The following is a 16,918-nucleotide window of genomic DNA, read 5'->3' on the forward strand; positions in this document are numbered from 1 at the left end:
AAGATAAAGGAGCGAAGAGCGAGGGAAAAAGAGGAAAGAGTACAGCGTTAAATCCTCCACGATAGTTTCCTGTGCACGCGGTCGCACTTGACTGACGGTCCCCCGTTTCTTTTTGTACACTCTACCCGCCGGCCGTTTTCCGTTTACGCTACCTGCCGCTTATCCACCTTGCTTGCTGCTTGCCCGTCGCCCTACTCCTGTCCACGATGCTTCATTCTACCACCACTTTTCTCTCCCCCTTTTTTTTCCTTCCTTCTTTTTCGTCCTTTCTTTTTTTCCTCTTTCTCCTGCGTTTCCCTCCCACTTTCGACCGATTCTTCGTAACCTGTCACTCTTCTGCGTGCTCGCATACGGATCTCCCACCTCGCCCTTGTCGAATCTCCATATGATTCCTCCTCTGTCAGCACGTTGTGGAAACCGAACGGGGAAAAACGGAGTCTCTTTAACGACGGGAAAAAGGAACAAAACTGATCGCGGCAAAGACGAGGACGACGACGAGGATGAGGGGGACGACTTAGACTTAGATGACGACGACGACGCGACGAAAACGATAGAAACGAGGACCGCCGTGCCGACGACGAAAACCACTGCCGCCGACTTGCCATCTCGCGGACGTTATTCTAAACAGTCACAGATGGTTCTCAAACTGGGGATCTCGAATATTCTTTTCACACCGATCTTTCTTAATCTGGCTGAGAATAAGCTGATTGACGTCTACTTAAATCGTTATTCACTAGACTTTGTGTTTACGCATACCATAAGAAAATTATTGAAATCTTAAACAAACAAGAACGTTGTAAGGTATGCATGTATAATTCAAACTATTATGTGTCTAATTTATTTAGGAACAAGTTACGATGCCTAACAGCATTTCAAATGCAAAACTTGACGAACCGCCAATAGGAAGATACGACGAATCAGAATGATTTGCATTACGCGGGAAACGACGTTGGTCTTTAGTTAGTTTGTCATATTTTGGTTAGTTATTGCGCCGTATATTGGATATACATAATGTATAATGTACGTCGATGCTCATGCAACGAAGCGTGATTCCTTATGATTAAAACTATACTTCTTAAACATACATAAAAAATTCAATATCGTTTCAGTAATTTCGCAACAATCTTCTATTCAGAAAATTCGTAACCGTGTCAAAGTTCAAGCATTTCTGAGTATTTACATATATACGTTAATGGCTTCCCCGGATTCGTAGAAATACTTAATTACCGGTTTTATATTGCACAAACACCTATATTTCATTGTTCAGTTTTAATTATAAGAAAAAAGGATTTCTTAACCTCGTTGCAATTGTTCGTATTTCTCAGTTCCGGTTACCCTTGATGTATGAATAATCAAGATTACAAAGCCAAGCATCGAATCTGTAGAAGAATTAGTCGTTACTACGTATCGCAAATTTCATCCAAGTGTTAATATTTGGCAGTTCATCGAGAGTCTGGAGAGTTTACTTCGTACAAGTAAGTACATATTTTTTCGATACATAATGTTACTGAAAACGCAGACTAATCACCGACAGTTCTGCCATTGGTCGCGTGCTTGGACGTGTTAGATCATAGTCATCTTTATTCTTCTGTTTGAACAGAATGAAGAAATTCAAGAAAAACATGCATGTTATACTTTGATCCGTTCAAAAGAATCACGTTCTACGTCATTTCTTTTTCATATTGACGAATACACTTGCGCGACATAATTTCCTTTTTTAATTCTTTCAGACCTTTGGCTACTTGACCGACGTATGGGACAAAACGAACCGTCTTTCCTCGTGTGTCTTGAAAAAGGGTTGAAATGAAAACCACGATATCGCGAGGTAGATCTGACATGATTTTTTGAAACGACAAATGCGATGGATACATTTGCGGTAAATTATTTAACGTCCCGTGTCAAATTAATATTAACTATCTCGTGCGCTTGTGCGTGCTTGCTGGTAACTTAATAAGGGCGAGATTAACAAGTCAAACCGAGTACATTGTATGCAGAGGAAAAATTGATGAAAAGGTTGTTCAGCTTTGTGATTAGATTTACATGCATAACGCGTTCTCACCCGGAGCACTTTGTAAATCAATATTTATTGCATCGTATTATGATCGGACAGTTCTTCGATATGAAGTACGCCGTTGCAAGGCCGGGAAAGTGGCCAATTGATGGTTACAGGTATACATATTTGTACAGATTAACCTACTTCGAATGGATCTACAATGGCGATGGCCCTTTGTTGTAAAACGTTGCATCACACTTGCCTTTTTTAAACTTCATTGATTTCTAACATTCCTCTTTATCGCCAAACGAAACTCAACACCTGTAGATCCTTTTTTCTTTTATTTTTTAAACAGTTTTCAGTTTCCTCTTTCTCCCTCGTTTCCATCGTATCGCTTCAGGAAATATGATACAAATTACCAGCGGGCACGTTTCGCCAAACCCTTTCCAACCCTCGACACGTTCTTATCTTTCCGCATGACTTACCATGTTTGCAGTCGTTCCTGAACTTAAGACTTTGGCCATGCCTGCAAAGTGTCACGAGCTCGTATTACCTCATTCTTTCCCGACCACTTTGCACCAGGAGAGCAGTCCTCTTGTGCGTGTAGAAGAATTTCGTAGGAGCTGCTCGAGGACAATGCGAAAACGTAGACGAAGCTGCGTAGCGAAATATCGCAGCGAGGTCTGTGTGCTCGCGAATCGAGGCGAGAAAGAGTAAGCAAGTGGACCAGAATGAGAGTGATCTCGACTAACAGGGGAAAAGACTACAGAAAGTGTAATGCCGTGTAACAGCTTTGCGGGAGGTTATGCAAGTCACGGGGGTATCCAGGCGAAAGTGATTCTTACCTGGTTTGCACGGTCACGAGATGCTTGCAAATCATTTCATCTCTCGAAACACAACGCTTTCCGGCACTTGCTGTTCCCAATTTTTACACGCATTCCACTCTCTTCCTGTCTACCCCCTGTTCTCTCTATACTCCGCGTATATTCTAACGTTTCACGCGTTCAAACCTAACCTATGAACTTTTATTCAATTCAAATGTAAAGTAAGGTTGAAATTTAGATTCGAACAGATGGTCAAGATTATTCAGCGGAGAGTTTGAATTATTTTTTCGAAATATCTGTACACCGATCTTCGACCCGATGGTACAGAGAGTAGACGAACTGCGAATGAATTGTATACCCGTTCCGGATAAGTAAACGTCACGTGGTTCTGTTCGCAAGCGACGCGTGGAAGAAATTACAGCGGACGATTGTTTAAAAGGCGAATCTCGGAGCGTAAATGGTCGATTATCGACGCGACACTAGAGCGAAGCTCACTGTATCCCGCGCGGTCCTATCATCCTCAAAGGTTGTTCCTTCTGATTGTGAACAGTGCGAAGGTATTATGCGACAGGAACGAAACGTTACTGTCCCGAAAATTATCGGAGAGAAAGGGTGATCACTAACGTATACTTTCACAGCGAAGATTCAAGGTTTTCCTCGAATCGCTTTCGTCTAACAGCTTCCGATATCTGTCGCGGCAACCTTTAGGCGAAACGTTTTCAATTGTAACGACGATTCCGATCGGTGAGTTTTACGAGGACGATGCCTCTAACGTCTACGCGACGCTTTGTTCTCCCTTTGGCTGTAAGATGCATACGTGAGCGTCGCGCACACAGAAAGAAAGCAAACGTTTCTAGCTGATTTTCTAGGAAGTAGTTTAAATCCTCTTTGATAAACATGCATCCGCGAAAACACAGGATGACGCCGTCGCGGTAAGATTAAATCCTTTTGCACCTCGAAAGAGGTAAACGTCGGAGGAATTTTTTTCTCTCGCGATGATCTTCTTGGAACAAGGCTCGCGATGGAAAATAAAGCGAGACGTTCATTAGTCCCATCTCGATGACGTACGCTGTTTGCGTGTCAGCGTAGTAGTATCGACGTGGATATCGTTCCTTGAAAGATGAAATATCTTTGAAATTTGTACAGCATTTCATAATTCAAATACCGGTGTCAAAGGCCTTTAAGGGTCACTATCCTTTCACTCGGTAAAAAATAACTTTGACGTGAATATTTATAGGCACTATATCAACTTTCATGGATGAAAAAAAATCGTGGATGACCTTGAGTAACTTCTACCGGTCGAATAGGAACGGATTTTTCATAGTATTTACTTACGTATTCTCTTCCTCGTCTCTACGTTTTTGCGTACAATTTACGTAGTATTCTGTGGACATTCGTTTTTTATTTTCTTTTCAACGAGTCGTACGTTGACATGAGATGCACCGTAATTTCATACCGACACTCCTAATTTTCTCCCGATCGGTCTACATCGTCCAGTAGGTATGTGTGACCTAGATGGGATTTATTACGAAGGTATTCTCTTTCGTAATGCGATAACGCACGGTGTTTCAAAACAGCCGTCTGACCGTACAAAGCTATATTTCATCTTAGAAGTGTATAGATTATTGAGAACCAGTACGACAATCAAAGGTTATGATCTTCGAAACTTCGATCTTTCGAATATTCGAAACAAACACTGAATTATTTAAATTCAGCCAATTTTGAACTATTCAAATTTAAAAATTCCAATTATAAAATTTCAATTGAGCGAATCAAATTCGATTTATTCAAATTTTGTAATTAATAACTTTCTGCCCCAACAAATTTTAAACTGATTAACGAAAAAATTGACTTTTATTAGTTTTCTAGAAAATCGACGATACACAGAACGACGTACAATGAAGTATTTAATGCGGCTGATCTAGAAGACATATTGTTCTCTACTGGTACCATACATATTAGCGGTAAAATACTTTTTCTTTTTGCTCGCGACCGTCTGCGTGACTGAATGCTAATTTGGTACGTTTGTTGAAGTACAAAGTTCATTGGAAATGGTGCCATTTTCCATGCATCTACTTGTCCACACTGACATATGTATATATTTTCCACCTGTTGTCTCCTTCTTTTTTTTCTTTTTCTTTTTGCATGTCGTCAGTCCTCACCGAACATCAATTGCACATTTCGATGGCGATGGCTTGGTAAATACAACATTACATGTGGTTAACCTTTGCCTCCCACGAGACCCTGGCCAATATCGTCCTAATGTTTGCCTATTTGAAATACGCCGTGAGTCAAGACATTCTGTTTCGTTTCTACGCGTGTATGTTTCAATGTTTTTTCAATTATTCTACGTACACGTTGCTTTCCCGAATGAACAATCGAACATTGATATCGGAAAACAATATTCGCTGCGTATGCTAATGCAGCGTGTTAAAAACAAAAAAAATTCAGTGTTATTACTTGTTATGGAAATTCTTATTTATGCTCGATTACGTGTTTTAGTTATCAGACAGATAAAAATCATTTCTTACTCGAGTAATAATTATTCCAGCGTAGTGTAACATAAAAATCCACTCTGATTTGTGTACATTTTTCGAGTCATTAAATCTGTCAATGTACACGTTGAAACGCGTAAAAGACGTAGCAGCGATGTCACATATTAATTTTTTGTTATGAAATACTTCTTATGCTCCTCTTGTGCTCGCGCTTTTTTTTCCAGCTTTTCACTTTATACATTATCCCACCAGATTTATTAAGGATGATGTTGTTCCTGTAAATACGGGTGTGAGTACAAGTTTTTATATTTTGCCTACCTGAATTGGAATCCAACAAATTACACACCGACCGCGATTCCTTTTTGTCGCTTGTTTTCCGTGGAATTGTACCAGATGTATATCTATGTCGCTCGCTTCCGTCAATAGACCGCGATCGTTTTCAAAGCTTGCTTCTGATACGATCGTTTCATCAAACAAAGTTTATAACCTACAATTAACTCGATCTTTTATACTCGATAGCTTGAAACGATCGAACAGATAACCAAACGGCACGCCAACGATTTTTAATCTTGATTCTAATTCCAGCAGCGGCATAAATAAACATTTGTTCAAAAGTCAGTCGAGCGAATTTGAAATTATAATTATACGTGTAATTCGTGGTTTTTTAAACGTGTATCACATAATCATAACCGTACGTTAATTTTCAAGTTGCGAAATTTGGTGGTCAAACGTAAATACGCTTCGATGACGTCTAATTCCCTCTAATCTTCGATTACGAATTCTCCTTTCGCACTAGCCGAACGCAATCTATCGTAATCGACGGGCAAAAGTATGATGTATCTGTCGTAACACATTAACATGTATAGCACATGCATTAGCGAGGCATATGCAGTTTATTCGGAGCCTCTTTTATGTCGCATGGCTTACGCGACTTTCACCGGTCGCCACTTTCACCCATGAAAATTAGTACCGCCTGGTTTGCTCGTTCCCGAGGCTAAGCGGTTAGATCGCCGCTGTCGTCGACGAAAGGGACTTATTTTGCGCATCACGCTCGTTTTACTACGTACGAAATGCTTGGACGATCGTCGAATTAATTAACCGTTAGTGTTACCGTTCTGCCTTATAGCTGTGTTAGCTGCTGTGATTTATAACGTGCACGGTCTCTGTAGTGTAACTCATATAGAAACAGTGAATTTTCTCGTTAGCTCTGTAAACTCGTTGTTTCTTTCCGTAAAAAAATATAGAGGTCACTATTTGTTTATTTGAAATAGATCCAAGAGTTTCTTCTTTACACTCGTGATAAAGAAAGAAATTTGATTTATCGACAATGTGAATTCTCGAGTACCTTAGTTCGATAAGTAAGGAATCTGAACGACCGATTGTAGTTGGTAAGAGAGAAAGTACGCGTCGGGCAAAATCGCATTTTACGATAGATCTAAAATCGACGACTGTTTTTACGAAGTGTAGAAATCTTTGGTGCAAAGTGACTTTGACTGTGTCGAAGATTAAGTTAGGATGTGACGTATTCCTAGCGCGGGAATTTTATAATTGAAGTTTCGAACGACGAACGATTGGGTTCATTACAAATGGTACAATTTATTCGTCGTAAAATAAATACATTTTTTTATTTGCAGCGAGTTGTCCGTATTGTACAAAGTTACTTAATCTACGCGCCGAAAGTACTTATATTTCTCGCCAAATTGGCTCGATCCTTCTCCAGTCGGGGCAGCGACGAATAGTAAACACGGTTGCAAACGAGCTCCAACGCACCGACCGCTAACTATCACAGAAAACTACCGAGAGGAAAAAGTGTCGCGAGAATAAAAATTAACGAAGCACGTTAATCATCGGGTTCGATCGGTTTAACAACGCGCCTCGTTGCGTAACTGGAACATTATCTCGAAGAAAGAATCGCGACATCGATACGATAGAATTTCAACTGTTCCTTTGACAATAACGATTTCGAATCACGATGCTCTTCGTAATGCCCTAACAGCGTGTTTCTCTTTATTGAAATATTCATCGGAACGATCGAAGGATCGACCTATTCTTCTATACCGTCTGCCCGCGTCTGCTTAATTCTACGATTAATTTACACTTGCGATCTCGCGACCGGATCACACGGTTCGCGGCAACGGAATCGACTCGGCGACGCTTACGAGCCGATCAAGTTGATTCGTTTGGTGGTTTGAGCAATGGGAATGTTACACTTACGGAACTCGTGACCTCAAGTTACGAACAAACTGGATTTCTGGTCGCGTCACGTCTTCGATTCACGACCCAGTCCCCTCTGTCACTTCTAATTTACAAATAACACGTTACACAGATAATAAGAGCTTAAGAAGAAAGAATTTGGCAACTCTTGTGACCCGAACTCGACGACCAGTTGGGCGCGCAACGGTGCGCACAGCCGTCACGTCTTCTCCTCCATTCATTTTTCACCTTAATTCCTACATTCACCGGTACATACATACCCACTTGCACACTTACATTCATACATACAAACGAACACGCACAGCAAGCGTAAAAGTGTTGTTGAGTTTTATACAAACGTATCCTGCGCGCAGGATGAACATTGTACCAGCCCGATTCGGCCGAAATCATCGGAAAGATCCTCGATATCGTAAAAGCTCGCGAAGAATCTTCATCTGACTCGTCTTCCGAAAATTCATCCAGATCGCGGCGATTGCCGACAGGTCGCACGTTTCGAACGGCGATTTACTTTTGAAAACCTGTGTTATCGATGAACACACGGTTTCTCAAGCCGTTGTCCGAGATATAGCCGGTCGCCATCTTGTATTGATCCGCGTAGATCGCGCCATTTTCCTTCGCGTCTTTCCGTTCCGATTCAGCCTGCTGTTGTTTCTCGTTGTTTCGTCGCCGTGCCTCCTCTCTCTTCTTCAACGACGACGATTTCCTCTTCTCGTAGGCCGCGTAGTAGAAGTCGCGGAACAGGAAGTAGAACATCGTCGCGTGCATTCCTATCCACCAGACGAACGCCTTCGGGTAGTTGCACTCGATGAAGAGCAGCTGGAACGCGTGGATCATCACCAGGATGAACTGGACCATTTGCAGAGAAGTCAGGTACTTCTTCCACCAGAGGTACGGCTGCACCTTTGGTCCCAGAGCGGACAACAGGTAGTACGAGTACATGACGATGTGCACGAAAGTGTTCAATAGGCCGAAGAATGTGCTGTGTCCGCCTGTGAATGAAAACCGATCGATATTATTAATATTCTTTCTCTCTCTCTCTCTCTTTATTTCCTCTTTCTGCCGTAGACCTTTGGTCTCGCCTAACGGATCTCTGAAATTCCAGATTTTATTCTTTCAAACGAGTAATTTAGAGTCTCGTTGTATTACGTATTCGACTCAGGCACCACTATTTACATTTTCGAGGATAATCATCGTTCCAGCCGGAATATGTCACGATAGATTAGCATAAATTAGCAAAGCTGTACGAACGACAGTAGCGAGAATCGTCGTCAGGCGAAACTCGATTCCGGGAACGATTAACTTGCACTGTTTAACCACGGATAATCGATAAACGCTTACCAGGAGTGAATTTCACGCCGAACCAGACGGACATCGGCATGCATCCATGATGGATCACGTGTAGCGTAGAGATGTGGTCGCTTTTCTTTCTCAGCACGAAGAAGATCGTGTCCATAAATTCGGTGAATTTCGAGAAGTAATACCACCAGCAGCCGTGTGCCATTCGAACTGCCAGAGGATGGTTCGAGTAATCTACCGGTTGGCAACGCAACGAATAGTAACCTCCCCATCCGGACAGCAACGACTGTGTCGGACAAAGTGCAAAAAGATGTATGCATCTCATCTCTAATAATATCTCGAGCTATCCTCGAGCTTACCTCAGTGAACAACCACGCGGAGAAGATGACTTGGAAAAGATTGTAGAATATCATCACTCTCCTCAGATCGAAGGGTTTGCGGTTTTCCATCAGTTTCGGCCCTAACACTTTCACGAAGTATACGTAGGATAGACAGATGGCCAAGGTTGGGAAGGGACTGCTCATCATGGCCCAGTTGTTCACCCTGGGATCGCTTTTGTTGTCCATCAGGTCCCGGTAGCCATCGTACAGTGTTCTCACAAGCTGCGCCATCTGAAAATGATCGATAAATACAATTAGCGGTGCAACCGAGAAGGAAACTTTTTCGGAACGCGAACACCGTTCGAAAATTTCCCCAGAAAAACGCCGAGTTCCGGGCTGACCATTTCGACGTGACACACGCGTGCACGTGATAACGCCTGTTCTGACAAAATCGTTGGAATAATACCGCGAAATCACGCGTCGTTCGGAGTCACACAGATGCGCGATTTTAATCTCCGTGGAATAATAGATGGATAATGAATATGAATATCGAGGGAATAATAACAATGATTAATAGGACATTTTAATTTATCTGCGAATTACTGTTCGACGCTTAAAACGTGCACATCCACCGATGAGCAATTTTTCCGACAGTTCGATTTTGTTGGTGGAATATCCATGTGTCACGCGGATTTGAACGTTGCACCTTAGAATCGGAATTCTCGAATCTATTCACTTTTGAGAAAAGGCAGTTCCAGCAGTTCTGTGAACACCGCGAAACGGCAATGCTAATGATTAACGTCGTCGTTACGAGGTTCGGAAGAAAATCGACACCGAGGAGAGACAGACGTACGAGCGTAATGTTAAAGACAAACAAACGACAATGCTCGGCTTTAGCTGCAGCTGTTGGAATGAATGGTCGGTGAAAAAATAGATTTTCCAACCTTGCAATAGCGATAATTATTAAAACAAGTGACTCGACTGAACAATTATAATTGGCATTGAAGTGAATGCATTCTCTACGTCCCGCAACCACACATTATTTCATTCAACAAATGCAAATATTTTTGTGCATTTAACGGTAACAATACCATTCGATAAAAACGTCTTCTCCGTTATTCTCGATAAGCAGAATTGATGCAATTCTGATCCCATTGGCGAAGCGCAAGCTTCTCGCGTTATCGCGAGATTATGTCAGCGAAAGTATGTCGCTTAATTTCACTTCTTCTATCCACGCGCCATTGGGTTTCTCGTGATGCCATCAAACCACCGTAGTCTCTTTCTCCGGCAGCAGTTACGTTCGTTTTCTTTCGAGGAATCTCGATCGTTTACATCGCGCCTAGTTTTCCCTTTCGACTTCAACGAGAACGACTCCTCCTCCATTCCTTCGACATCCCTCGGCCTCTACGCATTCCCGAATTGTCGCGCTGCGAGAATAACACGAATCTCGGTACAATCGAAATCGAACGTCGTCCGGTTAAATTAGGTGGTAGTGCAAAGTCTGAGGCGCAAAACCGGACAATCAACTTTTCAAACCGCGATAACCTACGGCTTTTCGATGCGGAGGAACACGATCGTGGGTGCTCATTTCTGCCGTAGACACCGTCGCGTTTCGAGTTCACTGCCTCCTTCCATTCTCCACTGCTTCATTTCCCGCGCCACGGATGAAAAGTCTCGCGGCGGCCGACTTTCGGTCCCTTGCGAAATTTAGGAAATTACCAGACCAGGTTCCTCGAAAAGTCGTCTATCGAAAAACGATACGCGAGCGACACGCCTGTTCGAGGGTCGATTTCGCAAGCCGATACGCTCGACTACCGCTCGAAGGAGAAGTAGCGACCTCGTCAAACGCCGACTCGGAGAACCCGTTTCCGTTCACGAAAAAAGAATTCCAAACCCTACTCTATGGGCGTTCGATCTTGTAATCCTGTTTGCTCCTCTTTCGCATCCTCTTTCAATCCTCTTAAACTCTTGCCTCGCGGCCATTTGTCCACTCCGGAAAGCTTAATAATCGCTCCATTCAGAGGGAACTGTTGTTGCAGCATCGCGTTCAATTTTCCAGTCGCTTCGATGTTTCCTCGTATGACTTGCGTTACGGATTAGAGTTTAATTAGATTGAGTCAGAGACTTTTGAATATGCACGTTTAATTGGACCCACACGGCTCTTGCTAAATGTTGCAGTACTAATTCTCCGTTTCTCAACAGCTCAGCGAGGACCGTGTTTCGTGGTTTGGATTATTAAGAGAACGAAATAGTCCGCGTTTCGACAGGACTGCAGGCATCGTCGTCTTTCTTCCGTGAATTTTTTAAGCTCGATCTTTATTTTCTGCAAAGTAGCCGATAAATGTGCGATCATTATCCGACAATTACAACCAATACATATCGGGAGACCTATCCCCATCACTTGTCATACCTATGAACCAAATTAGCATTTGCAAATCTAAACACTCTCGAACATAGAAGGAAATCGCAAGATATCTTATTCCTTCCCTTCTGGCAAAATTTTGTTTAAATGTTCCATCTATGAGATTTCCTCCGTGTTCAATACCACCATACTGGTACCAACCGAATGATTATTAATGCTAATAATGCCATCTCATGTATCGATCTATTCAATTCAACACCTCACTTAAGCGATCACTGCTTAGCTTGCCACTTAAATGACTTCAACTACTTTAATCACCTTAATTTTTAGTTATATTCATTTTATATAAATTCCTACCTCGCTATGTCACTATTACCGTGTATTATACCAATGAGCCATTTACCGTATAAGTAAATAAATACCGTTGTCGCTTCTCTTGCGACGATTGCGCACCGATTAATGCACATTTCGATTTAATAGCGCACTCCTAAGACCTAAAGGGACACTTGTTTTTATTACGTTCTACGATAAATCGTGGTAAAAGATACACGACGAGAGAATCGTAAATGGTTCGACCGAGTGATTGTAGATGCGAGGCGTGATCGGTGTTAATCACGTGCGAAAAATGTGTCAAGAAGCGAGTAGTGAAACGGTATAACGACAGAGATGGTATCGACGGGATCGCTCGTTGTCACCTGAATCCGTGTATTTCCTTGTCGAGCAGAGGATTTTCTGCCTGCCTTCTTCTTTGCCTCTCCACTTTTCCTCTCTTTAGCGACCGTTGCTTGAGCGCGATAGTCCCGAAAACTTCAGCCCCCTTTTTCTCGATCGAATAGGAAAAGAAACTGTGTTACTTGGAAAACTTTTTTACCATTTGAAATGAACCACGCGAACGAGCGTTCTCCACTCAAGTATGTTAAACGTATACGCAGCATGAAAAGAAGAAATAATAGCGCGTTGCACGAGGGTTACATACAGAAGCCTTCGAATTGAATTGTCGTAACGAGCAAGGAACAACAGGCGATTAACCAGAGCCTCGTCGAAGAATTTAATCGCAACAGGCCGGTAATTTCAACGCACGTACGATTAATGTCCACATATTTATCACGGGGAAAACATTGAGCTGGCTTGACAGGAACAAGAGGAAATCCTGCTCCATAAATAACGAGACGAACGCTCGATAATGCATAGGAGATTTGTCGCATCTTCCCGCGAAGGTTTTCCATGGATCTCCTCTCTCTCGATCCTTTGTTCTCGTTTTTATTATCCTCTTTCTGAGAAGCGCGTAACGCGCACGCATTCAAATCACCTGCAACGCGTCCAGTTCACCTTCCCTCGCCAACTGCACGCAACTTTGCAAATAGATTTGCAATACAAACGTCCGATCTTCTATGGATGTGCAAATTTTTGCGAGTCGTGTCGCAAATTGCAATTTCAATTCGCTTCTCTTCTGGAGGATAGCCGTTTTCTAATGTATTATCAACCAGATTGGTGGAATTGTAACGCACGGTATTTCGTATTTCTGTAGCGTGCAATTCGGAATATTTCAGTTTATCTGTGCAACAGTCTTTTTAAACATGTCCATTCGAACGTAACTCGTTTGGTCGGCGATGCGTTTAAGCGCCATTTGCTGCCCGGTCAGGTTCATCCTCGGATCTTAATCTTTGAACGAAAGTAAACCGCGCCTTTATTACGAGACACGGTAATCGTATTGCGTGTACGCTTAATTACCGGTGCATCGTGTGCCAAATCCGACGACACGTGCAACCGATCGATCGATCGTTAATCAGTCGTGGACGCGTATCTCTGCACTCTCTGTTTTTCTGTGCTGTTGCGTCACGAGAAGACGGAAATTTTGGGGATCTTGGAGATTATGAACAAAGTGTTAAACGGAGGAAATAACGAAGTGTCGCGTCAACGTTACATCGTAGATACAAATTTTCTTTCCGAGCAAAATTCTATCAGACCAGTCTCGCGAAACGATCTCGATTCTCTAGGCGCGACAACTTGGTCGAATTGGAATTTTTCACGGGGACTCGGAGGAATCACTTTTTTCAGGAATTCCGTATGCATAATCTCGACTGTTTAACTGTCGTAGAATTCCTTCACGATTGCAGAGTTTGCTCGGGGATTACGCTGGTCATGCCTCGGATCGTCCATTAAGAAGCTCCGCGAACGGGAACATCAATCAAGCGTGCACACACGATCGGCGATCGCACAGAAATTGCGCAAGTGTTTGGTCATGTTGCATAACTGTCTCGGAAGAAAAATGGAAGATCTTGTTTTCGAGTGATCCGAAAATCGGTCACGGCGATCGAGAAGCGCGAAAGTGTATCGCGGGGAGACTTTACCGTCGAACTAGGCGACCGGCGTAATAATTAGAGTAATTCTAGATCACGTCAGAAGTTCTATCTCGATTAGAAAGATAATTTTATCGTTTGGGAATAATTAGAGTTTCGCGAAACGCGCACGATTCACATAATCTTGCTATCACTATCCGTTTCCCCGTCACATTTCCTTGTAGATCTGTGATTTTCTGGCAATCGTGAAAATCATTCGCATTTTGTCTTCGACAGCACGCTATTCGACGAACAGAATCGAGTAAACCGATTGCAGGGAACCACGAGCGCCGTCTAAATTCGTCACTTTACGAAAAAGCGGCAGTTTCGTATGTAAATCTTGATACGTCTGGACCGAATCTCGTACGAAAATGTTACTCTAAACGAAACGAGGTATATTTACCTTACATTTTACGAAAACCGGTTTAAATAGCGATTTCGCAGACTTTTGCGTATTCCGTCCACAATTACAACATAGAGATCGTTGCGATATTATTGAATTACGAGAGACTAGCAAAAGAACACTGCTGCAAGTACACTGTCGATTACTTCGATTCGTCGAGCTGAAACTGAAACTGTCGAAAATCCAGAATTGATCGAGATCTTCTACTCACCGTATCCGACCTAGTCCAAATAATACGGCGGCCTGATATCGAAGTGCACTGGTCGACGTTTCTTTTGCCTCTTCTTCGCGGATTTAAGCCTCGGTGGAAATCCCGGTGAATGCAAAAGCCGTGACAAGTAGGCACACGATGAGATAGCCGGGGAGGAACACCTTCGTGCCCGGACACCTTCGATGAAACTGAGGTCCTACTATGAAAACCGTGTTTTATATCAGCATAAGCTCGTGACACCTATGGCGTGCATGTTGTCTGCCGCTCGTGGGGTAGAACACCGACCCCACCAATCCAGCAAACAGCAAACTCCTCGCGCTCCTCTGCTCTCCTGCCGACCGTTCTCGACTGTCCAAGGGTCGTGTGTCCGCGGGGTGTGTCGGTGTGATCGACGTATCGCGGGACCACGAAAAATCTTAACAGTGGTCCACTCATCTTCGGCCATTTAACAGCTACAGCCTCTTGTTTTCATTCCTAGTGATCCATTCAGCCTCGCTGTCTCTCGCGGATTTTCGTAATTAGTGTATCCGAAAGCGTACGAACCGATCTATTTTCATTCGAGAAGGTTCACGTGACATTTGACACTCGCGAATTTGACTTGCATCGAATTCCCATTTTTCAGAGTAACAGTGGCTTTTGACACTCGCTTATTCCATATCCGTTGAATTTGTATCATCCGAATAGATATTTCCAGTAAAATCCTCTAATCTAACTTGCATTCGTCTTTACGGAAATGACATTCGTAGTGACTTTTGACGATCGTGTGAAATTCAGAAACAGAAAGCACCGTTTTTTTCTTACCGAAGTGGAGATTCAGAAAACACTGGAAATATGCGGGTTTGTTGTTTTGATTTTTCACCTTTCGTACGTTGTTTCGGTAACCAGGTGAGAGACGGAGAACCACAGTGCAGTGTGATCGTGTACAGCGAGGAGAGTTGTTTGTCATTCGAAGCGGGACTGTAATTACTTCTTTTCCTTCACCTTCGTTTAGATAATGTTTGAACAAGAGCGATTGTGCAATTGCACAAGATGTAAGTGTCGTTCGTGAGAAGTTTCGAATTTCGGAATCGGCGGTTTATGACGTACATAGTTCTTAATGCGCATTGTGCTCGCGACTAAAGGTAGATTCTTCTTTTTCTTGCCGTGTCAACAGTGAATTATTCATACTATTGTCAGGTCTTATCGAGTAGACGTAACGTCTATTACTTTATGCTAATCGACGGGTTGTGTAGATAATGTGTATGAACTGCAGATTAAGAACCGCCTAATTGCAGAGTTCCCTTGGCCTCGCGGCTTCTCGTCTTTCTGCTCGCTGGAAACGCTGACAAATGTCGGCATCGTCGAGAACAGCCATACTTTCCCAGATAATAAGTATGGTGCAAGATAACGAGACGAATTGACGATAAAATTCGTGGGATCGTCCTTGATTGCACTTCGCTGTCGCTGAAACCTACGAAAATGTGCACGCTTCTTCGAAAAAATCGTTCTGGTGGTCGTTGAATTTTCGCTTCTGAAACTCGACGATCGAGAATTATCGTAGCCTAGAGCGGTATAATGACGAAACGTCAACAAAAATGGCTTGCGACATCGAACGGTACATTAGTTATCGGAATTTCTGAGATATCCAAAGATTCGAGGAGTCTTCAAAATTTTCAGGACTTTGTAAACTCGGTTCTACAGATCAATCGAAGCGTGGAATTCTCGTTCCGAGTGTACGTGAAAATATTTCGCGTAGGCAAGCATTAATTAGGCGCCGCTAACAATAAACAGTTCAGATATTTTCGTATGACAGCTCGAATTCTTCCGTTTCATTTCGCCGCACCGGTGCTACTTGTCGTCAAGGAAGTTGAGCATTTAATCTTAGGCTGGAAGATTCAGAGCAATTATTCCGCGTGTAAACAGTGTCGAAGACTGTGAAATTTTTTTGCCAAGTGGGCTGCTGACCTTCAACAATTAACACTTGATTAATTCGCGAGATCTGGCCGGGGATTAAACCGGGATTTTGCGACGAGATCATTTTTTCTTCGTCCGCGAGAAATACGAAAGGAAGAGTCGGGTAGGAAAGGGATCGTAGTAAATTGATAAATAGCTGGCAGGATAAATAAGACAGGCGTATGTAGCAAAGGAATTGCAAATGAACCTAACATCGAGAGGAGTTTACATTTTCTTTGAGAAGGACGCGAGTACACGTCATTTTTAAGTGAGACGTGTTATTTGCGTCAAAAATGCTCACATTTTTTCACTTGTCCCCTCGTTTAATATGGATGAACGTATATATATCTCTCTCTTTATCAATCCCGAAATCATCTCTGTCCTTTGCCTACCTCAGCTTCGTTCATTCTTATTTGCCAATTATAGTTGTCGCTTTGTCTACTACGTGAACGGTTTTTCTAATCGTACAATCTAACAGAGTCATTAATGCGCTCTTGGTACGGAAAGTCGTAATTAATTTACACGCCAC

At 42.8% G+C, this 16,918-nt stretch overlaps 2 protein-coding genes across 2 annotated transcripts; both read right to left on the reverse strand.

Annotated features, from left to right (window-relative positions):
• Positions 1 to 6,973: 6,973 nt before the first annotated feature.
• On the reverse strand, positions 6,974 to 14,642 carry LOC108579327 (elongation of very long chain fatty acids protein AAEL008004-like). Its single transcript, XM_017942839.1, has 4 exons — positions 14,458 to 14,642; positions 9,182 to 9,433; positions 8,865 to 9,108; positions 6,974 to 8,515 (listed from the first exon to the last, which is right to left on the reverse strand). The coding sequence occupies exons 2-4, from the start codon at positions 9,431 to 9,433 to the stop codon at positions 8,031 to 8,033; spliced, it is 981 nt and encodes a 326-aa protein (XP_017798328.1). The 5' UTR covers positions 14,458 to 14,642; the 3' UTR covers positions 6,974 to 8,030.
• LOC108579328 lies at positions 14,461 to 15,032 on the reverse strand. The gene is made up of 2 exons (XM_017942840.1): positions 14,743 to 15,032; positions 14,461 to 14,653 (listed from the first exon to the last, which is right to left on the reverse strand). Exons 1-2 carry the CDS (start codon positions 14,890 to 14,892, stop codon positions 14,468 to 14,470), a joined length of 336 nt encoding a protein of 111 aa, XP_017798329.1. The 5' UTR covers positions 14,893 to 15,032; the 3' UTR covers positions 14,461 to 14,467.
• Between the last annotated feature and the right edge of the window lie 1,886 nt (positions 15,033 to 16,918).

Source organism: Habropoda laboriosa, unplaced genomic scaffold (assembly GCF_001263275.1).
Source record: "Habropoda laboriosa isolate 0110345459 unplaced genomic scaffold, ASM126327v1 scaffold76, whole genome shotgun sequence".
Lineage (NCBI taxonomy): Eukaryota > Metazoa > Arthropoda > Insecta > Hymenoptera > Apidae > Habropoda > Habropoda laboriosa.

Bases quoted from the DNA above. Each gene is read 5' to 3' on its own strand.
- LOC108579327 (XM_017942839.1), bottom strand. From the start codon at position 9,433: ATGGCGCAGCTTGTGAGAACACTGTACGATGGCTACCGGGACCTGATG. The intron at 9,109-9,181 runs GTAAGCTCGAGG...TGTCCGACACAG, and splicing joins CCGCGTGGTTGTTCACTGAG to TCGTTGCTGTCCGGATGGGG. The intron at 8,516-8,864 runs GTAAGCGTTTAT...TTTCATTCACAG, and splicing joins CGGCGTGAAATTCACTCCTG to GCGGACACAGCACATTCTTC.
- LOC108579328 (XM_017942840.1), bottom strand. From the start codon at position 14,892: ATGAGTGGACCACTGTTAAGATTTTTCGTGGTCCCGCGATACGTCGAT. The intron at 14,654-14,742 runs GTCGGTGTTCTA...TTTTCATAGTAG, and splicing joins CTGTTTGCTGGATTGGTGGG to GACCTCAGTTTCATCGAAGG.